Here is a 25549-nt window from a genome sequence, read left to right on the forward strand (position 1 = left end):
CTGCAGTAGGGTACGACCTGCAGTAGGGTACGACCTGCAGTAGAGTACGACCTGCAGTAGGGTACGACCTGCAGTAGGGTACGACCTGCAGTAGGGTACGACCTGCAGTAGGGTACGACCTGCAGTAGGGTACGACCTGCAGTAGTGTACGACCTGCAGTAGTGTACGACCTGCAGTAGTGTACGACCTGCAGTAGTGTACGACCTGCAGTAGTGTACGACCTGCAGTAGTGTACGACCTGCAGTAGTGTACGACCTGCAGTAGTGTACGACCTGCAGTAGTGTACGACCTGCAGTAGTGTACGACCTGCAGTAGTGTACGACCTGCAGTAGTGTACGACCTGCAGTAGTGTACGACCTGCAGTAGTGTACAACCTGCAGTAGTGTACAACCTGCAGTAGTGTACAACCTGCAGTAGTGTACAACCTGCAGTAGTGTACAACCTGCAGTAGTGTACAACCTGCAGTAGTGTACAACCTGCAGTAGTGTACAACCTGCAGTAGTGTACAACCTGCAGTAGTGTACAACCTGCAGTAGTGTACGACCTGCAGTTGTGTACGACCTGTAGTAGTTTACAACCTGCCGCGTGTGTGTTACATAATCACCAGAGATCTCGTGAAGGGTAGAAAATAGAACAGGGTTGTTTTGATGTGAAAGACAAACCCTCGTCCAACTTGTGGGAAAAACCCAGCTGTAACCTTAACCATGAAACTTCCCCCAGAGTCTGGAACGCAACCAGAGGCTCCAAAAATACGCAGACGCTGGCTCCTTCTAGGTATCTTATCCACGTCGAGAATTCTGTGTCAGGCCGCGGCACGGCAATAGAACGACGTCTGCACCTGCTGACACTTCCAGATCAGCTCCAATGTCTGGTGACCACCAAAAAAAACAAAAATCAAAAGTTCCTGGAAATCAGTAAAGCATCTGCTATTTGTCAGCTGGATTAGGTGACTTGAGGTATTCTGGATACTGACGGCCATAAGTCGTAGCAAAAGCTATGATTTCCATGTGATTGACCATACAGCGCTGTAGTACGGCTGGCGTTACATAGACATTTTGAAATTAGCAGAATCATTGCAGGAAACACATTATTCTGAGTTATCCAACCCCGAAAGCAACACGTTAGGTCACACATTTCAATCGTAAATTCAATACGAAGGTCCTGGTCTAACCAAGTCAGGATAGAGGCACACGTTGCGGCCACAATGCCACCGAAAACGGAGTAAAATCTATTGTCAAATCCACCGTTATTGGCCGCACGGTTCTGCAAGAAAAACTGAAGTTTATCTGAAAAGTTATATGGTCAATAACGAATAGAAAATAGAAAAAATTGGAGTCTGGCTCAACAGGACTGGCTTTTCCTTTTCTTTTTATTTTTCAGAAGAAAATATAGTGCATACAAAAGAAAACTTTACATGGTCGACATGACCCAGTCGACGCGTTTCGACTGCACTAGGCAGTCTTACTCAGGACTCATATGGTTCGTCCTAGATGTCAACTTTGCAACTGCTGTTTGTTTGGGTCCAATCACAAAAACAGGTAGACCAGATGCTGCTCCCTAGCTACCGGTTGGGCAGCATCACCGGTTTATATCATTTGCTCTGGTTAATCATCTGGGATCGGCATTTAATAGATTTAATAAAAAATTAAAAACCTTTTAGGTTATTCTCTGGTGATAAGCCTATTATAAAAGCACCAAAAATGCAATAGGTATAAAAATAGTAATTTCAGCAATTTGTATGTGGGTTGCACATAGTCATAGTTTTAAAAATCCAGATCCAGGGACTTTCAAAAATATTAATCCGCACATCAGCCACACCTATGTGAAAGCATCTTGCCCCTACACATCCAAAGGAAACATTCATTCACACAAGTCTTTCCCGCAGCATAGGAAGAAAAGAGCACTGCCTCAGGCAAGGAACGTCACTGGAGCCTCTTGGAAGAAGATTAGATGAATGACGTTACTACCGAGCTGGAGAGAAGAAGGAAAATGAAGTGAAATTAAGGAATTGTTCAGCAGGAACCGTCTGTTCCAGGACGTGAAATGGAAGATAACCACCAGCATGAACATGAATGGGACGTGAACACGTGCAGAAAATTAGAACATAGATATCGGTGTAATGTCATCTATGAGACAGCAGATCCCTAGGATATTATTATTGGAATTGCTCGCTCTTTAGCTGCATGTGAGCACGCATGGATGTCAGACATGTTATTCCTCGCCTTAGGCTAAGTGTACAAGGTATATGCCGAGAGCTTTTTCCATAGGTCCCCATTCACCAGTCTTTTTCGGTCTCGGTCTGCATACCATTTGTATAGGAAAGCACTGTCGGCCCTACAATAGGTCCCTATGGTGGATGGATGCCTAGGCACTAGTGATGAGCGAACGTGCTCGGATAAGGCAATCCTTGCATGTGTTGCGGCTGTCGAACAGCTGCGAGACATGCAGCCGCGGGGACTCGAACATATTTTTCAAGCACGCCGAAGTCACTCGGTTAGCACCCGAGCATGCTCAGATAACACCTTATCCCCCAGCACGTTCACTCATCACTACTAGGCACTAGTGATGAGCGAGTATACTCGTTGCTCGGGTTTTCCAGAGCACGCTCGGGCGGTCTCCGAGTATTTGTGACTGCTCGGAGATTTAGTTTTCGTTGCCGCAGCAATGGGAGCAATAGGATCGGCGCTCTGAATTCGGACATGCTGGATTCTTATCTGTTGAGGAAAAAAAATCGGGGGGAACCATGCAAATTAGACAGTCAGCAGATCCCGTCAATATCAGATGGACAAACCAGGTAGGGCCAAGTAGGATTTAGCTACAAGATGGCACAATGAAATGATAATTACTTCAATTAAAATACTGTTATATGCTCTGATGAAAAGTAAAACAGGGCATCAGGAGGAAATTATATATAATTATTATGTATTTATACTATCCTACAAAGAACAGTATAAATATATATATATATATATATATATATATATATATATATATATATATATATATATATATATATATATATATATATATATATATATATATATATATATATACACACACATACACACACACACACACACACACACACACACACGTATATATACACACACACACACCGTGTATATATATTTTATTCTGTTTTTTTGCAGGATACTAATATGTATATATATATTATATAGTATCTTCCTACAAAGAACAAACAAATACGATTGAATACGCGACTGCATTGCATTTTCCAGAAAAACAGAAATAAAATGCTGCAGAGCGGGAGGCCTATCTCACTGCCTGTTAACAAGAGGGACGGGCATAACAAATCTTCATAAAAAACCGGAGCGATACAGCACAGTACAGCCAGTTCATAGCCGGCTATAAATAGATCTTGTTTCATTGCTCTCAGGATCAAAAGGCACCGAGCAAGCAATGAACAGAAGCTAGGAGAGGCATTATCACAAATCAGCCATTAAATAAAGCAAGGGATTCTCTCTCCTCAGTCTGAAAGCACAAGCTAAGGCTTCAAAAACTGCTGACTGTCCTCCTAAATAATCCGACCCCCCCCAACACCGCTACCCACCCCTCATTAAACCCTTTCAACACCAGATGGATTTATCATATACAATATACGCCTGGGGCGGGAAACGGTTAGAAGGGCATTCCAGCTCTGCATTGTTGTGGCGAGATCAGGCGGCACGATTCATTATTCATTGTTTTTAGAATATAGAACTTTAAAACTTAAGTATCAGGAGTAATGAAAGGGGGTAGGGGGTGCAGAAATTAGGAATGGAGCTAATGAGACTCCTAGAGACAAGCACAAAAACATGCTTAGGCCCTCAGATTACAAAAACTCTCCATATACCTAAACAAACACATTCAGCATATTCCAGCCATCTGTTCCCTGGCTGTAGGTGGGACGGCGGCACCTCCGGCACAGAGTTTATTATTCTACCAAATGCCGTGCTACTAGGATTGTGTTTAATTCATGGACTCGCCACCTCGGATGGATAAAGCAGAAACAGTTGCTTGATTCGGGATTGAAAGTTTAACAGATTCTCCTTCAGTCTGTACTCTGCGGCAAACGGGCACATTCACATTACATGCCCCAAAAAAATAAAAAATCCCAACACACGTACCTGGATGAGTCTGGGAGCTCATGTCAGGCCAAGGGGAGTCTTCAGGGAATTAAAGCAAGATCCAAAGAGCAGAAAAGGGGCTATGCGAAAGATCCTCCGCAGGGTGACGAAAATCCACGATTGCCAACATGAAGCCACTGCGAAGGATTCCCAAATGTGCCGACCTGCAGAGAAAAAAAATAAATAAAGGCCATTTAGTTATTTATTTTACTTATATGGTGCCATTAATTTTCACAGCAATTTACAAACATTATCATCAATGTCCCCATAGTTTGTGAGCCCCAATCTTTATGGGTATTATCAATATATGTAAAAGGGTAACTGTCCTGTGTGAGTAGATGAATAACAACACTACTTCTGGCCATTACAGGGCTTGCATTCTGCATCTTTTCTTCTGTAGGCTCGTTCTCTAATTTGCAATCCACTCTGAGCTGGTGGGAGAAGACAAGTTGCTATGATCTCTCAAACACAGCACAGAGAGGGATCAATGAGCTTTTTTTTTTTTTTTTATTTATTTATTTTTTTTTTTAAGTACACAGAGAAGCAGCAGCCTGGAGGGAATTCTGGTATACAGCAGAAGTGAGTTGTCTGGAGGTGAATCAGCACTGGGGTGAGGTAAATGACTTGTTGGAAAGCTCAGCGCCATCTTTCTAGGTTTCCCTCTGCTCCTCACTCCTCCTCCCCTCTAAACAGATCTATAGATTACAATGGACTTTATTGTGTCACATGCCCAAAGTGAACTGGCCGTCCGTCTTGCAGACTAGATGGATTTAAGCTTTCTTATTTTGACTAAAAAAGGTTAGAATAGTAGTAAATAGTGAGGTGATGTTCCGAAGTGTGGGATAAGCAGAAAATTTAAAAAAAAAAAATCCATTGCACATAGAAGCACCCGGATGAGATTTCACAAAATGTCAAGACTCAATGGAGAATCTACAGGCTGACAATTTTTGCTGTGGATTTTACCTTTGGTAATGCAATTCACAGCATTTCCGCAGCGGAAGGTTTTGCACTGATGTACACTGATAGTCACCTGGCAATGGGAACGATAACGTGGCCTATGGCAAAGCTTAGTCTCTGTTCACACCAATACCCCATGGAACGTATTCATAAACATCTATAGGCCCGACACTTGGCAAAATATAGCTGGAGAATTTTTTTTTTTTTTTCTTTGCCAACTGTAGTGAAATGCAAAAGCTATGGACAGGTAGTCTAGTTTCCTTCTCATAGGAAAACAGGATTATGATTTGGCAACGCTTAAAGGGGGACTGTTTGAACAAAATGACTATGAAAACTGCAAAAAATTAAGTGCACCTTTGACGTAGCCAAACAGTTCAGTACTTCTTGCTTGTCATCAATCTGTGCCCTTCTCAGGCTCCTGTAAAGCCAAAGCTGTCAATGAAGGAAGCGGGGGGCAAAGATAGGTGCAAGGCAACGTCAAGGGTGCTTGGTTTGTCAGAAGCCCCTTAAATCCTTTCAGCATTGCTTAGGCCTCATTCAGAGATCTAATTTTTCATGTAAGAGAAATACAGACTGATTATTTTCATCAGAGTGTGATCCAAATGTCATCCATTTTTCTAGGATGTCGAGTGAAAAACAAAAAAAAAAAAAAAAAAAGATTTCTCTGCCTTCTATGTGACAGTCCATGAAAATTGGACCACATTCAGATCGAATCCAAGTGAGGTCCAATTTTTTCACGGTCCCATAGAATTCCATTGCTGATTTTAGTCCGAGCCTCGGCTCAAAATCGGACGTATCTCAGTGATTTTCTAAGGACCACTTGGTCTGAGAAAAATCCTGGACATGTGAATGGTCCCATAGATTTTCGCAGGTGCGAGTGTTATCCGTGGTTTTTACCGTACGTGAAAATCGGACGTCTAAACGAAGACACATAACGACGGGGATGGCTCTGCATCTCGTAAACATGTAATTAAATATTGCCACTGAAAAAATTATAGTACATAAAGACCATTAAAGCAAGCGCAGATGAAATACACACTGCATACTTAGGATCACAGCCGAGGTATGAACGGAAAATAAAATACTCAAACCAGTACAAAAATAAAAAACTATTGAAAAATTCAGCTTCCAAAACAGCACAAAGCATCAACACTAAACAAATAATCAGGCATTGGTGGTTTGTTAGTAGAAATTATATAGCTGCAGCAGAAAATGTATCAGGTTTATAATTACAGGTTACAAATAATTAATGCTGTATTCTTGACATGGCGCCAGTTCTGTTGAATGAGAAAAATAAAAAAAAAGGAGCATTTCACGGCGTATACATCTATACACAAGCATCTCAGCGGAGCTCCTGCCCCACTGTGGCGGTAAATATTCTAAGCATTCACACTGTGACAGATACTCAAGACCAGAATTACCTACGACTCGCACTGTAGTCAAAATTAGAGATATTATACGGGAGCGTGACAAATCTATTGCAAAATGGTGATTTTTGTCGAATTAAGGGGAAAAGCGTGCTGATCGGAGCATAAAAAGGGTACGACGATTTTAAATCAATTATTTCAAAGAGGGGCTTTTCATTTGGGTGCACGTACTAATAACATGGAAGATTACAGGGGGCCGTTCTAAATGGGCGGGATTAGAATTTTACCTTTGGAACCATTTTATAGCTTCTATTTAGATTAGAACATTCAAACCCTTTACAAAGGGGAAATAAATGGGATTGGAGATGGGCATTGTATCAGCAGGGTCCGATTTCTGGGACACACCACAATGGTGCAGTTATTTGGAAGTAAAAAAAATACTATGCACACCCATATGAGGGGACCTGTCAATCAAGGTGTTGAAGGAATGGCTTCCTATGTTTGTAAACACTGTAACCTATGCTAAACAAACCTGCTGTTTTTGTATATACTGAATTGTTTTTTTCAATGCATTTTGTTCTTTATTTTTATTATTGTACTTATGAATTTTCTGCTTATTTACACACTCAGATGTACCTTGAAAAAGGCTTTATCTAGCCAAAGAATCTTTTGTGTTTTACCCGTATCGGCCTAAATCTATATATATATATAATTGACTAAGGGGTACTTCAGTCTGTCTGTAATGGAAATCCCGCGTCGCTGATTGGTTGCGGCCGGTGGGCGCGACCAATCAGCGACAGGCACAGTCCGGCCGCGAATTGGCCCCCCCTTCTCCCCTCCAGTCAGCGCCCCCTCCATACTCCCCTCCAGTCAGCGCCCCCTCCATACTCCCCTCCAGTCAGCGCCCCCTCCATACTCCCCTCCAGTCAGCGCCCCCTCCATACTCCCCTCCAGTCAGCGCCCCCTCCATACTCCCCTCCAGTCAGCGCCCCCTCCATACTCCCCTCCAGTCAGCGCCCACATAGCGTTTTAGCAGCCCGTTAGACTGCGTTACACCGCGGCATAACGCGGTGTAACACACTCCGTTAACGATGCTATTAACCCTATAAGTGTGACCAACGTTTTACTATTGATGCTGCCTATGCAGCATCAATAGTAAAAGCATATGTTAAAAATTATAAAATAAAATAATCATTACATTCTCACCTTCCGCGCCAGCCTTTCCCGCTCCTCGCGACGCTCCGGTCCCAAGAATGCATTGCGGCAATGATCACGGGTTATTGCCGCAAGGCATTACTGGGAACGGAGCGTTGCGAGGAGCATCCCTAAAGGCATCAGCTGGATCCGGGGGCCACTGGAAGGGGAGTATATAACTATTTTTTATTTTATTTTTTTTATTATTTTTTTATTTTTAAAACAGGGATACGGTGCCCACATTGCTATATACTACGTGGGCTGTTACATACTGCGTGGGCTGTGTTACATACTGCGTGGGCTGTGTTACATACTGCGTGGGCTGTGTTACATACTGCGTGGGCTGTGTTACATACTGCGTGGGCTGTGTTACATACTGCGTGGGCTGTGTTACATACTGCGTGGGCTGTGTTACATACTGCGTGGGCTGTGTTACATACTGCGTGGGCTGTGCTCTAACCTACGTGGCTGTGCAATATACTACGTGGGCTGTGTTATATACTACGTGGGCTGTGTTACATACTGCGTGGGCTGTGCTATATACTACGTGGCTGTGTTATATACTACGTGCCTGTGCTATATACGTGGCTCTGCAATATACTCAGTGGCTGTGCTATATACTACGTGCCTGTGCTATATACGTGGCTCTGCAATATACTCAGTGGCTGTGCTATATACTACGTGGGCTGTGTTATATACTACGTGCCTGTGCTATATACTATGTGGGCTGCGACTCTTTCACCCGGGGCCCTCAAAAACCTGCAGCTGGCCCTGGCTTCAGTGATTAGTCACGGCCGGCCGCGAACAATCAGCGATAGACACAGTCCGGCCGCGAATTGACGCGGGATTTGAACCACACTTCGCTAATTGGTCTCGCCTGGCCGGCCGAATCCGGTTTATTCATTGCATTATTCTGAAATCTTCATAAATAAACTACATACATATTCTAGAATACCCGATGCGTTAGAATCGGGCCACCATCTAGTTTGCAATAAAAATCATATCTGAAGATTTCATTTGTATTTTTCATATATTTATGACTGCATTATTCTTCAGAGCATCCACGTTCATTGGGCAGATAGAGCAAACTTACCCTCTGTTTTACTGGTCGGAGGAATATGTCAGAGCCCTGCCTTGGAGGAGTCACACGGGACGCATAGTACCCCGCAGGCTTTTAACCATGAGTTTGCATTTTTGCAGTAAAACATACACGGCTACAATTCTGCAGCCGGAGTATGATTTGCGCCGGCTACACTACTGCGGCTGGGGTATGATTTGCGTCGCCTGTGGTTCAGGCAGAATAAATCAGATAACATTATTATTATTTATTGTTATAGCGCCATTTATTCCATGGCGCTTTACAGGTAAGGAGGGGTATACATAATAAAAACAAGTACAATAATCTTAAACAATACAAGTCATAACTGGTACAGCAGGAGAGAGGACCCTGCCCGCGAAGGCTCACAATCTACAAGAAACATGTTCCTTTCAACATCTAAACCTTATAAAAGGCGTATCCATTCGCACATAATTATTTCCCCTCCAGTCGAAATGCATCACACTATTGTTATTCAAAATGGATTGTAGCCACAGAAAAATCATTCCTATCTATCACTCGGCCATGTACAATTGCTGATAATACTGAAAATAATAAAGGCATAAATAATAATTAAAAAAAAAAAAAAATGGAGGAACATCTGATGGACATTTTGATCTTTACAAACCATCGATCAGTGGTGGTTATAAAAAGAAATGAACCTGTAAAAAGAACTTCACAAAGTTACATTTCAAAGATGTTATCAATGGTTCCAGAGTTTACCACCCAACGACTTATAATCTCCCACTAAAGAAAGAAAAATAGGAAGTACAAACATGTCCGAGATGAAAAACGCAGCAAGCCATCACAATACTCCCTGTTCTGTTCTAGTGGAAGCATCGATAGTAGACGATGTCACCAACTCATTACATCTCTTTCACAAGTGCGGGATGATCTGTAAACCAGCCCAGCTCTGCCCACTCACCATGAGAAATGTGTACCTCGTCTGTACAGAAACTTCACACGGTGCCAAATAATTATTTTGAAGGTTTAAATTGCAGCCTGTCTGGGGGAAAGAAAAAAAAAAAACTGGATTGAAGCGAATACTTTTTGGTCACCCTAGCAACCAGTTTTCGAGAGTGGAATATAGCGCGGTGTGATTCCAGCCATTACTGAGCACGATCATCCTACTGCAGAAGCTCCTCGGCAGGAAGACAAGAAAGCCGGGCCTATTACTTCTACATGGCTGCTGGGGCGCTGCGTCCGTGTGGCGGGCACTCAGCGCTACAACGGCACAGTGCAGTTAGTGAAAGGCAGTAAAACAAAATCCCTGCAGAGAGGACGCAGGGGGCCTGATTTCAGAGACTTTGTCCTACACTTCCAGAAAAGTAGTCGCTTTTACATTGCAAGTGCAGTAGCGATCGGTCCGCTTTCACCCGATCAGCTGAATTTTGGAATGTTAATAGGGATTGTCCGAAATGTAAGAAAATAAACAAACAAAAATACAACATTTACTTGTCTAGTGCTCCACAACTAGAGAACGGATACTCTGGGGTCCCCGCTAACCTTTACTTTTATGCAGCAATGACCTGTTGTAAATTAAAGTGACAAATGCATCCTGGTAAGGCACAAGATTGCTGAAAAGAGTGATTGACTGCAGCGGTGATGGGCGATGCAAATAGTAAACAGAGAGCGGAATAGCGATAGGAGAGACAGCACAGGGGAGGGAGAGTAACATCTCATTTTATTAATGTACCCCAGTGCTGCCCATTGGAGGCTAGAACGCTATAATCAGGAAATATATTTAAAGTAATTTTCTTTAAAGGGGTTGTCCAGGGATAACGTTAGAAAATTCTCCGGTGCCTGGAGCGGGTGGTCACGTGACCACAAGTATGCAATTTGCCTACATGCGACGGTCACAAGCCGACTAGACGTGCACACTCTCATTCAATACAAGTGAATTGAGCAAGGCCATGCAAGTCTAGTCGGAATGTGGCCAGGAGTATGTAATTTGCATATCCGCGGTCACATGACCGCCCACTCCAGACACCGGAGAATCTTCTAACCACAAGCCTGGAGGTCCAGATTTTGATGTAAAGATTTAGATAACTCTAGTGTTATTAGGACACACACAGCCTGTCAGTGTAGGTACAATACCAGTTGTAATCCCTATGCTGATCAGCACAATTTCAGATACAATTAAGAATCAATCAAATCCACCATGGAGACATATGTTTAACCTGAAAATGACCCTTCATGTAACATTTCTACCCATTATTTACACAAGGAAACTATCAGCGCCCACGCATAAATCTTGCATTAGGAGCCATTTCAATGTCTTGTTCGTGATTCAGGGTGGGGTGACAGAGTTACATCTGCTGCCACGAGCACTACATGTGTGTATGTATATATCGTATATATATATATATATATATATATATATATATATATATATATATATATATATACATATACATATACATATACACACACATTATATATATATATATATTTGTTGCTCTACAGCACCCCAAGCACATCTCATTTACAATACTTTAGTAAATGTTGCAATTTTATAATTATTGTTGTTCTCTGCATTGTGAAGGCTATGTCCATTGCATTCAGTGCTACATATAACATTTAGACAAGCTTAATTTTAGCAATTACAATCTAAAAGTTCTGCGTAGTTTGAAAGATATATCTATTCTATTTACATAGTATGTACTGCATTTAGGGGCAGCACAGTGGCTCAGTGGTTAGCACCAACGTTTCCAGCGCTGGGGGTCCTGGGTTCAAATCCCACCAAGCTTTGCAAACAATAATTGAGATAATAAATAATGAAATAATAATAGAAAAAACGGAGGCAAACGTGTGCAGTCCATGTACAGCATTCCTCACTCCACTTTGCATGGGACAATATTTGCACATGTACAGATACAATGTAAAGGCCCCTACACATTCCCCATACAGGAGATTTAATGAAATTCCTTTCTAAATCTATAAGTATGACTATAGAGCTGTTCGCCTTTAGTGGCTATAACGGCTTCTGCTCTTTTGGGAAGACCTTCTACAAGATTTGGGAGGTGTCTGGGAATTCTTGCCGATTCATCCACATGAACATTTGTGAGGTCAGACAATGACCCCTCGCTTGGCCCCGATAACTTAATAGAGCCTATACTCCCCTCCTGTGCTGGCGCCGTTCCCACGGTGTCGGCACTCGCTCCAATCAGGGCTCTCGTAAGGTTCTTTTGCAACACATGACCCCGATGCCCAATCAGCATCGGCGTCACTGCCTCCCGTGGAATTAAGCATGAAGAGGAAGTCAGAAATCAGCTGAAGCCCAAACTTCCTCTTCATATTCTGTCCGAAGGCGGGGACAGTGACGCCAGCGCTGACTGGGCGCCGGGGCCACATGTTACAACAACGCACGAGAGCCCCTGGGAGAGCAAGTGCTGACACCGTGGGAGCGGTGCCGTCACAGGAGAAAGGTATTGGCTTATTTTATGAGGGGCAAAAATTTGGATCAAGAAGAGGTTGTCCTAGTAGTGGACAAACCCTTTAAAGGGAATCTGTCTGCAGAATTTCACACCCCAAATTATTTACACGGACATGTAGCTCTTTCAAGGACAAGTCCAGAGATACAGGTCCTTCTCAAAAAATTAGCATATAGTTTTAAATTTCATTATTTACCACTAGATGGCAGCCCGATTCTAAAGAATCGGGAGTCTAGAATCCATATATACTTTATTTATTCAAATGTAAGAATAATTTGGTGGGCGGGGCCCCTCGGCCTCCGATTTGGTGGGCGGGGCCCCTCGGCCTCCGATTTGGTGGGCGGGGCCCCTCGGCCTCCGATTTGGTGGGCGGGTCCCCTCGGCCTCCGATTTGGTGGGCGGGTCCCCTCGGCCTCCGATTTGGTGGGCGGGTCCCCTCGGCCTCCGATTTGGTGGGCGGGTCCCCTCGGCCTCCGATTTGGTGGGCGGGTCCCCTCGGCCTCCGATTTGGTGGGCGGGTCCCCTCGGCCTCCGATTTGGTGGGCGGGTCCCCTCGGCCTCCGATGTGGTGGGCGGGTCCCCTCGGCCTCCGATGTGGTGGGCGGGTCCCCTCGGCCTCCGATGTGGTGGGCGGGTCCCCTCGGCCTCCGATGTGGTGGGCGGGTCCCCTCGGCCTCCGCTTTGCTGGGCGGGGCCGCTCGGCCTTCGATTTGGTGTGTGCTCTGCCTGGGGCCACTGTGCTCTGCCTGGGGCCCCATATGCTGCCTGGGGCCCCTGTGCTCTGCCTGGGGCCCCATATGCTGCCTGGGGCCCCTGTGCTCTGCCTGGGGCCACTGTGCTCTGCCTGGGGCCACTGTGCTCTGCCTGGGGCCCCTGTGCGCTGCCTGGGGCCCCTGTGCGCTGCCTGGGGCCCCTGTGCTCTGCCTGGGGCCACTGTGCTCTGCCTGGGGCCACTGTGCTCTGCCTGGGGCCCCATAGGCTGCCTGGGGCCCCTGTGCTCTGCCTGGGACCACTGTGCTCTGCCTGGGGCCCCATATGCTGCCTGGGGCCCCTGTGCTCTGCCTGGGTGTAGGACACTGGTGACGTCACTTAGCTCCGGACATTAGCTCCGGACATTAGCTCCGGACATTAGCTCCGGACATTAGCTCCGGACAAAGCCACGGAAGTTGGCACAAATTGCAGGAAGTAGTATTCTAGGCAATTATATATTAGATAATGTAATGATTACAATTAAACTTTCATATATTATAGATTCATTATCCACCAACTGAAATTTGTCAGGTCTTTTATTGTTTTAATACTGATGATTTTGGCCTACAACTCCTGATAACCCAAAAAACCTGTCTCAATAAATTAGCATATTTCACCCGTCCAATCAAATAAAAGTGTTTTTTAATAACAAACAAAAAAAACATCAAATAATAATGTTCAGTTATGCACTCAATACTTGGTCGGGAATCCTTTGGCAGAAATGACTGCTTCAATGCGGCGTGGCATGGAGGCAATCAGCCTGTGACACTGCTGAGATGTTATGGAGGCCCAGGATGCTTCAATAGCGGCCTTAAGCTCATCCAGAGTGTTGGGTCTTGCGTCTCTCAACTTTCTCTTCACAATATCCCACAGATTCTCTATGGGGTTCAGGTCAGGAGAGTTGGCAGGCCAATTGAGCACAGTAATACCATGGTCAGTAAACCATTTACCAGTGGTTTTGGCACTGTGAGCAGGTGCCAGGTCGTGCTGAAAAATGAAATCTTCATCTCCATAAAGCATTTCAGCCGATGGAAGCATGAAGTGCTCCAAAATCTCCTGATAGCTAGCTGCATTGACCCTGCCCTTGATGAAACACAGTGGACCAACACCAGCAGCTGACATGGCACCCCACACCATCACTGACTGTGGGTACTTGACACTGGACTTCAGGCATTTTGGCATTTCCTTCTCCCCAGTCTTCCTCCAGACTCTGGCACCTTGATTTCCGAATGACATGCAAAATTTGCTTTCATCAGAAAAAAGTACTTGGGACCACTTAGCAACAGTCCAGTGCTGCTTCTCTGTAGCCCAGGTCAGGCGCTTCTGCCGCTGTTTCTGGTTCAAAAGTGGCTTTACCTGGGGAATGCGGCACCTGTAGCCCATTTCCTGCACACGCCTGTGCACGGTGGCTCTGGATGTTTCCACACCAGACTCAGTCCACTGCTTCCTCAGGTTCCCCAAGGTCTGGAATCGGTCCTTCTCCACAATCTTCCTCAGGGTCCGGTCACCTCTTCTCGTTGTACAGCGTTTTCTGCCACATTGTTTCCTTCCAACAGACTTACCATTGAGGTGCCTTGATACAGCACTCTGGGAACAGCCTATTTGTTGAGAAATTTCTTTCTGGGTCTTACCCTCTTGCTTGAGGGTGTCAATGATGGCCTTCTTGACATCTGTCAGGTCGCTAGTCTTACCCATGATGGGGGTTTTGAGTAATGAACCAGGCAGGGAGTTTTTAAAAGCCTCAGGTATCTTTTGCATGTGTTTAGAGTTAATTAGTTGATTCAGAAGATTAGGGTAATAGGTCGTTTAGAGAACCTTTTCTTGATATGCTAATTTATTGAGACAGGTTTTTTGGGTTATCAGGAGTTGTAGGCCAAAATCATCAGTATTAAAACAATAAAAGACATGACAAATTTCAGTTGGTGGATAATGAATCTATAATATATGAAAGTTTAATTGTAATCATTACATTATGGTAAATAATGAAATTTAACACTATATGCTAATTTTTTGAGAAGGACCTGTACCTTTAAATGGCCAGTCCATTCCTTAGTTATTGAGAAATCAGAGTTTGAATGGATACGTAAACGTGACATAAGTCCTTACCGAGCCGCTGGCACTCCAGCTCTATTCCCCACCCAGCGGTGCCTCATCTGATTCACCGACAGCCTCTATACTGTGTGACTTCAGGAAAAGGATCCGGCAGGAGGTGATGCAAAGGGCGCAGAATAGAGCTGGAGTGACAGAGGCTTGGGAATAGCTTCCACAAGCCAAAAGCATTCAGCCCCTTTTAAAGAAACATAAAATACGGTACTTTAACATTCGGCATTAAATCACAATCCCGTGGTGGAAATTATCCATATTATCGGTTATGTCTCAGGCTGGGGTAAATACGATTACTGTACAATCATTTTTGGATGTATTAAAAAGAAAACAAAGCAAGCAAGTATAAAATCAACATGTAATATCTAACAATCTTGTGCTGATCCTTGGCAACAAGCAGCACTAAAAATAAACACTTGTCTATAAATTATAGGTTGTTTCCTTTTGAGGAACAGGGTACGCCTACTCTCTGCACCCGTTAGCGAAAAGCCTAATGCCTAGATTTGTTACCTCCGGCAAGGTACAATAGTTTGACCACTCATGTCCGGACAGAAGATTTTTTTCCCCTTCTTCTGTTAATGTGTAGGTTTGTGGAAATCAGATGAATACGGCTGCAAGAAGCACAAGTCGTGGCTATATGAACACAACAATGGCAGCTGTTAAAAGGGCCAAATCACAGCACAAATCCCATAAGAATAGGACAACTATAAACGCCCTACATATAGAAGTTAGGGTCATGCCAAATCCCTACGATTGATTGCAAGGTCTACTGCAATTAAAGGGACTTTCCTAAAATAGTCAGTAGACGTCTATCCATAGGGGATAACTTATTGATCGATGGGACCCTCAGTAATCCTCTAGATCACGGATGTCAAACTGACAGCGGCATTTAACGCGCGCTTCCGGCCATCGGGCAGGAAATGTGCGTACTGCTGACACCAGTCATGTGATCGGGGGTCATCGGTGCATTGGCATAACAACCAGAGGTCTCCTGAAGACCTCTATGGTTGTTGATGCCAGATTGCTGTGAGTGCCACCCTGTGGTCGGCGCTCATAGCAGAGCAGTAATTCAGCTACATAGGAGCGATCTGAGAATCGCTCCTATGTAGCAGAGACGATCAGGCTATGCCAGCTTCTAGCCTCCAATGGAGGCTATTGAAGCATGGCAAAAGTAAAAAAAAAAATGTTTTAAAAAATATGAAAAAAATATTTAAAAAAAATATATAAAAGTTTAATTCACCCCCCATTCGCCCCATTCAAAATAAAACAATAAAAAAAAAAAAATCAAACCTACACATATTTGGTATCGCCGTGTTCAGAATCGCCCGATCAATAAAAAAAAAATAAAGCATTAACCTGATTGCTAAACGGTGTAGCGAGAAAAAAAAAATTTAAAAACGCCAGAATTACCTTTTTTTTGGTCGCCGCGACATTGCATTAAAACGCAGTAACAGGTGATCAAAAGAACATTTCTGCACCGAAATATTGTAATTAAAAATGTCAGCTCGGTGCGCTACAGCTCTCGGAAAATTGCGATTTTTTTTTTTATTTTTTTTAAGCAAAGTTTGGAATTTCTTTTCACCACTTAGATAAAAAATAACCTAGACATGTTAGGTGTCTATGAACTCGTAATGACCTGGAGAATCATTGTGGCAGGTCAGTTTTAGCATTTAGTGAACCTAGCAAGAAAGACCAGCAAAAAAACAAGTGTGGGACTGCACTTTTTTTGCAATTTCACCACACCTGGAATTTTTTTCCCGTTTTCTAGTACAAGACATAGTAAAACCAATGGTGTCGTTCAAAAGTAAAACTTGTCCCGCAATAAAACAAGCGCTCACATGGCCATATTGACAGAAAAATAAAAAAAGTTATGGCTCTGGGAAGGAGGGGAGCGAAAACCGAAAACACAAAAACGAAAAAGGGCTGCAGAGCGAAGGGTACAACCACAAGACGGATTTCATCAAACCAGGTATCATTTTAATCAGTGTAATAGCACCGACCTGACACTGTGTGTAATTTATTGTGCACAATCCTGCTGACAGGTTCCCTTTAAGCTATGTTGGACACAACCCCCTGTATAGCAATGCACATGCAAAACTGCCACTCCAATTTAATTTAAAAAAAAAATCATAATTCTGTTTTGCAGCCATCATGTGTCCACTTCAACATAAAAAATTTGGTAAAGGGCCCTCTTCAACCGCTTTCCTCTTTTCTGTCACTTCATGGGATAAGAACTCTTGAACTAAACATATCCAATAAATTCTGAGATTGCTTTTCATGACACACATATTTTATGTTAGTGGTAAATTTAGGTCAATATGAAGTTTATTTATTCTGATGAACCAAAAATAAATAATAATTCAGGTTTCAAACCTTTAATTTTTATGCCCATAGAACAGACAGTCATTCAGCACAATATAGTTAATAACATTCACCACATGTCTACTTTACGTCAGCATCATTTTAGAAACATCTTTTTTTGGTTAGAACACTTAAAAGCTTAGCTGCAGTTTTTCATTTATTTTTTTTTTTTTTTACAAATTTACAAAAGCTGTTTTTAGGGACCACTTCTCTTCTGGAGTAACTTTGAAGGGTCTATGTGTCAGAAAACAGCCAAACAAGCTGAACCTCCCATTCAAAGCCAGATTCAGGAAGATTCTGCATCAGAAAAATTAACGTCAAGTAGAATGAAAAAAATATTTACTGTATTTATTTGTTAAAACTAAAAAGTTGCGTTAGCCCCAAAGCTTTAATATTCACAAGGGTAGAAGGAGAAAACGGAAAAAGGGAGATAATTCGTTGTTTAATTTCTCCCGAGCACAGATACCCCATGTATCGTCACAAACTACTGTCTGGGCTCACAGCAGAGCTCGTAAAGGAAGGAGCACCATTTGACTTTTGGAGAGCCATTGTAGATGACATGTTGAGTTTTCAGGGCCCCTCAGATGCTAAAACAGGAGAACCCCGCACCCACCAAAAGTGACCCCATTTTGGAAACTGCACTCCTGACGGAATTAATCTAGTTGTGGGTTAGTACCTTCATTCCACAGATGCTTCACAGAATTTTATGATATTGGGTGGTGTAAAGGAATAATTAAAATTTTTCCACTAAACTATTGCTTTAGCAAATTTTTGATGTTCACAATGGGAAACAATGATCCCTATAACTTGTTACTCAATTTATTCTGAAAATATTATTGTTATTCTGAACAATTAGGTGGGAACGTACAAATAAATATTTGGCCACGCCAAGGGGGCACCGAGCGCCTGTGCTTGGTGTGAGCAGTCATTCTGAGTTGACACCAATTACGGTAACCTTCTTCCTTTATGAAGTTGGGAAGGATTTGCAAAACCCAAACACCAGCCAAGGAGACCGTTCTTACTACTAAACCATACAGAAGGTGTATTTTTTTTACATTAATTTCTAGCGATGAGAAAACTATGGTATAGAAAATGATCTGCTGCACAACGCAACAGCCAGCATAGACCAGAAAAAAAAAGAGAATATCTCCAGGGCCTCCGAAAGCAGCAGGAAGGGAATAAGAAGCGTACTAGACATCACAGCATAGAATTAATCCCTCTGTATCAGCCCGGCACTCGGAGTAAAATAAGGATCTGATTGTTGTGTGGTCTGGAGCCTGGCACTGCGATAATGCCGTGATACCTGCTATTAAGAGCACGGTTAGCCACAAGGCGATTGCTCCCTGTGAGCACGCTGAAGTTAACAACTGGCACTGCGGCCACAGCTTCCATTATGTATTCATTACAGAAGATGGCAAAGAGAAGACCGCCAGCAGGCAGGGGAACATGGCAATAAGCGCTGCAAGCATTGGCATTTATTTCCATACGACAAGTCTTCATAGAGACCATACACGCTGCAAGATCAGCACCTACTGAGGTTTGAGGATCTCCATTTACACTCCTTCCACCAATCTACATGATCAAAGGTAAGAAAACTAATCTCCCTAGAAGACACTGGCATAGGAGACTATTAAGAGATGTGACCATATTCTGGGGAGATTAGATTAACCCCTTAAAGAACTGGCGATTTTTCTTTTTTGCCTCCCCTTCTTCCAAGAGCCATAATTTTTTTTTTATTTTTCCACTAACATAGGTGCACTAGGGCTTACATTGTGGGACGAGGTGTACTTCTGAAAGACACCATTCTATCCAAGTCCATCTATCTATGACAAGTCACTGAACCTTCAGTGTCCTACCTCCTTATTATAAATCCTGCGCCTGCACATTTAATATTGTGGTAGTCAAAAAAAAAATTTGCGCTGGCGGCGCATGCGCAGTAGAATCTAGCCACAAGCAAAGCTCTCAATCTGCGCATGCGCCGCCCACTGTATTCCGAGGACCACTGCGGGAGAATGCACAAGAAGAGGAACATGGCAACACAGAATACAAGAGATCTGATATTAGCACTGATAAAATAATGAGGATACATCAACCTAGTGATTATCTAACTATCTAACTACCAATGTACCTATCAAACGCTCCATTATCGGCTTATATAGTGGCTATCTAATTTCTATCTTCACTGACTGCTTACACCATGCTATAAACATACACACACTATCTCACCCTATTATCCCTAGCTAAGTAGCCAGCTAGAAAATTAATAATCATGATATATTTTAATATATTGGTGGCACAGTGGGGATGAACTCATTTTATCAGTGTTATCTCAAATCTCCTATGTCGCCATGTTCGGCGGCGACAATCTTCTCTTCTTCTGCGCGCTCCCGCCCTGGTCCTCGGAACGTAGTGGGCAGCGCATGCGCAGATTGAGAACATCCCTCGCCGATAGATGCTACTGAGCATGCCTCGCAGACATTTTCTTGGAGCCATTTTTTTTTTTTTTTGAAGACCACAATATTAAATGTGCATATACAATATTTAATCTAGGAGGCAGGACACTGAAGATTCAGGACAGCCCGCCTGATCTAATAGTACTGGCGTCATTAGGCTGTGAGCCAGACACAGTACATCACACGTATCTACATGACTGGTGCCATATGCAAGCGCCATCTGGGTGCATGTTTCATATTACACCGCCACCCGTCCATGTATTGGTAGGTTTGGGAGTGGCTGTCTGCATCAGTATTCTGAACCTGTGCTGCCCCCACTTTTATCATGGTGGTCTGCTGCATCCTGCTACTGCATTGGTAATCTGACGTGGTGTTGATAAGGCTATATCTTTTTTCTGTGATGTTTTTTTAAAATTTTGCTCTGTGTTATTTATTTAAAAAAAAAAAATGGCAGCAGCAAGTTCGCCTTAGCAAAAATACTGCCAGCGTTTCCCTAAAGTGTCTTTGCCTTCAAAACTCAGCAGGTAAGCCAGCAACTTAAAACTGTTCTGTGCACATATAACAGCCATCATTTCCCCTCCCGTCCCAGACAGCAATGCCAATAAATGCCAGCCACGGGGACCCACAAACATTTCCAGCTACCAAATACAGGGACAAACAATATGCCCCAAAATACGGCAGCTGGTCAACACTTATAGGGCTCCGCTTTCTCGTATCAGGGAAAGTAATGCCGCAGCTGCCAACACACAACACCCGGCAGATACCATCGGACCTACTAGCAGAACTTCATTCCTCCTGGTAGGGTTCCAGCTTCAGTCACGGGGCGGCACCGGCCCACATTCTGCTACCGCCCTGGGTGTAGAGAGCGATAGCTGTATTGGCGCCCCCTGACTGACAGCCACAAAGCAGTGGGGTTAGCGGTCAGTCAGAGCCAGGGGCACGGTTACAGCCATCACTCTCTACACCCAGACCGATGACTGAATCTGTGCCGGTGCCGCCCCGGTGACTGACACCTCAACACTGCCGGGAGGAATAAAGTGCGGGCGACGGGCAGATACAGAACGTTATTAACCTGCAGATTTGCCCCATATCTGCAGGTTAGTAGTGTTTTTCATGTGACAGGTTGCCTTTAACGTCATTTTCACAATTGCCAAATTTGCTTTGGATTTTCAGTACTGATTCCAAACCAAGTCGTCGGTACAGTACAATGAAAGTGAATGGAATGCAGGAGTGCCCAATAATATGCCTAAGATAAAAAAAAATAACATGCACAGCTATGAGGGCATGCTGTGAATTTTAATATCTGTACTTTGCTCTGGCATGGATTTGCCATCAATTTTACCCTTCTGGGTAAGTCTAGAGCACAATATTCATCCTAAACGAGAAGATTCTGCTATCGACAGGTCACGGATTTCTGCTGTGTGTGAACACAGTGGCATAGATGGCTACCGCAGGGAGAGACGAGTGGCCACTATATACTGCCTCGTCTCCGTATAATCAGTACATTTTAAAGCAGAAATTATGGAAATATAATTGAAATAAAGGTTTTGAGGACCTCTTATTAATAGCCCCAGGGTGCAGTATAACCCCCCCCCCCAAAAAAAAAAATAGAATTAGTTCTTACCGGTAATTCGGTTTCTAGGAACCTTCCACGACAGCAGTATCGGAGGATGTCTCCCCGCCCTAATAGGGGACAGGAAACAAAGAGGTTAAATACCCCTCCCCTTCCTGCAACCACCAGTGTTTTTTCTGGACACAGTAGCATGTATAGTTACCATTTAAGTGCAGGAATCATAAATTTATAAAACAGATAGGGAGGGAAATTAGTGCCGTCGTGGAAGGTTCCTAGAAACCGAATTACCGGTAAGAACTAATTCTATTTTCTCCAGTCACCTTCCACGACAGCAGTATCGGAGTGATACCAACCGCTAATTTCTTTAGGGAGGGACAACCACCTGCAGAACACATCTGCCGAACGTTAGATCCCTGTTGAAGTTGAGCCTGGTGAACGTATGTATTGACGACCAGGTGGCGGCTCTGCAAATCTGCTCTGCTGAAGCGCTTCCCCTTTCCGCCCAGGAGGTTGAGACTGAGCGGGTAGAGTGGGCCTTCAGAGAAGCTGGGGGTGATAGCTTTTGAGAAGAGTATGCTAGGCTAATGGCCTGCTTTATCCAATTAGCGACTGTGCTTTTGGCTGCCTTCTTGCCCTTATTACGCCCTGACCACTGGATGAACAGGTTTTGATCCAACCTCCAATCCTCCATTTGCTGGAGGTAGAACAGGACCACCCTGCGGACGTCCAGGGTGTGAAAGACCTCCTCTTTAGGATTAGAGGGATTGAGACAGAAAGAAGGTAATATGATGTCCTGATTTCTGTGAAAGCTTGAAGCTACCTTAGGTGTAAAGGACGGGTCTAATTTGAGGATTATACTATCCGTAGTTATAGTCAGGAATGGTTCCTGAATTGATAAGGCTTGTAACTCCCCTATACGCCTGGCAGTGGTGATAGCTACCAGAAAGACCGTTTTGAGGGTTAAGATCTTTAAGCTAGATGCTGAAAGGGGTTCAAAGGGGTCCCCGGTCAGACCTTTTAGCACCAGGTTTAAGTCCCAAGGTGGGGTATGGATCTGGAGTCTCGGACGGATTCTGGTTGCCGATGATATGAATCGTTTCACCCATCGATGACTTGCTAGATCCCGGTCAAAGAAAGCACCAAGAGCTGACACCTGAACCTTTAGGGTACTTGGTGAAAGACCCAGCTCTAAGCCCTTCTGTAGAAATTGAAGAATCTGCGCAATATTTGGGTTGAAAGGATCCGGACTGTTCGGGGCACACCATGATGAAAATTTCTTCCATATCTTGCCATAAATGGCGTTCGTTATTGGCTTCCTACTTTTCTGTAGGGTTTCGATTACTTCCTGCGAGAGTCCTCTGGCTCTCAGGATCTCGGTTTCAGTAACCAGGCTGTCAACTTTAGTTTGTGTAGGTCTGGATGGGTCAGGGGACCCTGTTGAAGAAGGTCGTGTCTCTGTGGTAGCGGAATCGGGCCTTCTAGACACATGCCAGTTAGTGCGCTGAACCAGCTCCTTCCTGGCCATAATGGGGCCACCAAAATCGTTGTGACTTGATCCGTCCGGATCTTCTGCAACGTCCTGGGTAGCAATGGTATCGGTGGAAAAGCATATGCCAGGGTAAACTCCCAGGGGTGGGAGAACGCGTCCAGTCCTAGTGTCCCGTTTGAGGGGGTCAGGGAGAAGAAGGTGTTTGATTTTGTGTTCTGAATGCTGGCAAATAGGTCCACATCGGGAGTTCCCCACCTCTGGACCAGGGCTAGGAATACCTCCTGGTTTAGAGACCATTCCCCTGGATGGAAGTCTCTCCGGCTGAGATAATCCGCCTGGGAATTGTCCAATCCCCTTATATGAACTGCCGAGATTGACATCAGGTGGTTTTCTGCCCAGGAAAAAATCCTTCCAGCAGTCAGCTTCAGGTTCGAGTGTCCTGTGCCCCCTTGGTGTCGGAGATATGCCACGGTGGTCATATTGTCGGACATCACCCGGACATGGTAGCCCTGGATGATGACAGATGCGGCTTTTAGCGCCTCTTCCACCGCTTTCAATTCCCTCAGATTTGAGGAACTGCATCTCACATCTGGGGCCCACAACCCCTGGAAGTGGAAGCCTTCTATCACGGCGCCCCGACCTCTCTGACTTGCGTCTGTTGTGAGAACTCTGAGGGGAAGCTGATCCCAGCTGACTCCTCGGTGTAGATTCTGGGGGTTCAGCCACCATAACAGAGAGGATCTCACATGCGAGGGAAGGGGAATCTTCCTGGTTAAGGCCATCTGATGTCCTCTTGAGTATGCCAGGATGTGTGATTGAAGTATTCTCGTATGGGCTTGCGCCCAGGAGACTGCTTGAATGCAGGATGTCAATGAGCCCAGGACTGACATAGTCTCTTAGAGTCGGGGCTCTTTGATCTCTGAACCTGGAGATCCTGCGGACAAGATCGGTCTGACGGTCCTCGGGTAGAAAGGACATTCTCTTCTCCGAATCCAGAAGGATTCCTAGGAATTTCTTCTGTGGCGAAGGCTGGAGGTCTGATTTCTCCAGGTTCGGGATCCACCCGAGAGATTCTAGAATGTCGAGGACTCTTGTCACATCCTGATTGAGACGTGAAGCGGATGGAGCGATGATAAGAAAATCGTCCAGGTATGGTACGACACAGATCCCCTGTTGACGAATAAAGATTACCGCTTCTGTCATGATCTTGGAGAAGACTCGTGGAGCCGACGAGACTCCGAACGGGAGGACGTTGAATTGGTAATGGCTGACCCGTTTGTTTTGGGAGATCGCGAACCTGAGGAATCTTCTGTGGTCTGGGTGTATTGGCACATGATAGTATGCGTCCCTCAGGTCCAGCGTCGCCATCACCCAGTCCTGACCGATCAGCGGGATTGCTGATCTGATCGATTCCATTTTGAATCTCCGGTATTTAATTACCTGATTTAGAGGTTTCAGGTTGATAATGATACGATGTTTCCCTGAGGGTTTTTTCACCACGAAGAGGTGGGAATAGTGACCACCTCCTATTTCCCGATGTGGTACCTGGGAGATCACCTTCGCTCGAAGCAGGTCTAGGATATCCGGCATCAAAATTTCCCGAAGTCCTGGGGATTGTAGGGAAGTGATAGACAGACGATGGGGAGGAGGACTCTCGAACTCCAATCTTAGTCCCTCCCGTATGGTACGTAGGACCCACTGGTTTGTGGTAATCACCTGCCACTGGGAGAGGAATCCCGAGAGTCGACCCCCGACCGGAGGGCAGTCATTGTTTTTCAGAGGCCTGAGTCGGTTGGGGGACCAGGATGTTTCTGGCTTTTCCTCCCTTGGGGTAACTCCATCATCCTGATTTGCCCTTACCCCTGTAATTCTGCTGGGGGGTTTGGTCACGGGGGGGGGGGGGACGAAAAAACCGCTTCTTAGGGTTCTTTTGTTCCGGAAGGACCTTCTTATTATCCGAAGCTTTGTCCAAGATTTCGTCCAGGACTGGCCCGAATACATAATGACCCTGGAAAGGTATACCGCAAAGCTTAGACTTTGAGGTAATATCACCTCCCCAGGATTTGAGCCACAAAGCTCTTCTAGCGGAATTAGTGAGAACCGCTGATTTAGCGGCAACCCGTACTGATTCTGTGGAGGCGTCCGCGAGGAATCCGGTTGCCCTTTGGAGCAGAGGAAGAGAATTAAGAATCTCTTCTCTGGGTGTACCCTGCACCAGGTGATTTTCCAATTTACGCAGTCAGAGGAACAGGGATCTGGCTACACATGTTGATGCCACGTTGGACCTCAGTAGGTTAGTTGAAGTCTCCCAGGATTTTCTTAATAAACTCTCAGTTTTGCGATCCATGGGATCTTTTAGCTGTGAGGAATCTTCAAAAGGCAGGGCCGTTTTTTTGGTTACCCTTGAAACCTGGACATCGACCTTGGGTATTTCGAAAAGAGAACAGTCTCCCTCCAAGGGAAAACGGTTCTTTGAGTTCTGATGGCACATTTAACGCTTTCTCTGGAAGGCCCCACTCATGGAGGATGAGACTTTCTATATTTTCGTGTATGGGGAATCCCTTTACCGATTTGGGCTTTAACCCCCCGAACATGTCATCCTGTACAGAATGGCCCTCCACCTCCTCCTCCACCCCCATGGTGCC

At 44.6% G+C, this 25549-nt stretch overlaps 1 protein-coding gene across 1 annotated transcript in view; it reads right to left on the reverse strand.

Moving 5' to 3' along the window:
- HDAC4 (histone deacetylase 4) overlaps positions 1-25549 on the reverse strand; it is a 173179-nt gene that overhangs the window by 135508 nt on the left and 12122 nt on the right. The window contains exon 2 of the mRNA XM_077272390.1: positions 4128-4291. Coding sequence (XP_077128505.1) covers positions 4128-4149 — 22 coding nt within the window. The 5' untranslated portion in view covers positions 4150-4291. The remainder of the gene's footprint in view (positions 1-4127; positions 4292-25549) is intronic.

This window comes from Ranitomeya variabilis, chromosome 7 (assembly GCF_051348905.1).
Source record: "Ranitomeya variabilis isolate aRanVar5 chromosome 7, aRanVar5.hap1, whole genome shotgun sequence".
In the NCBI taxonomy this organism is placed as follows: Eukaryota; Metazoa; Chordata; class Amphibia; order Anura; family Dendrobatidae; genus Ranitomeya; species Ranitomeya variabilis.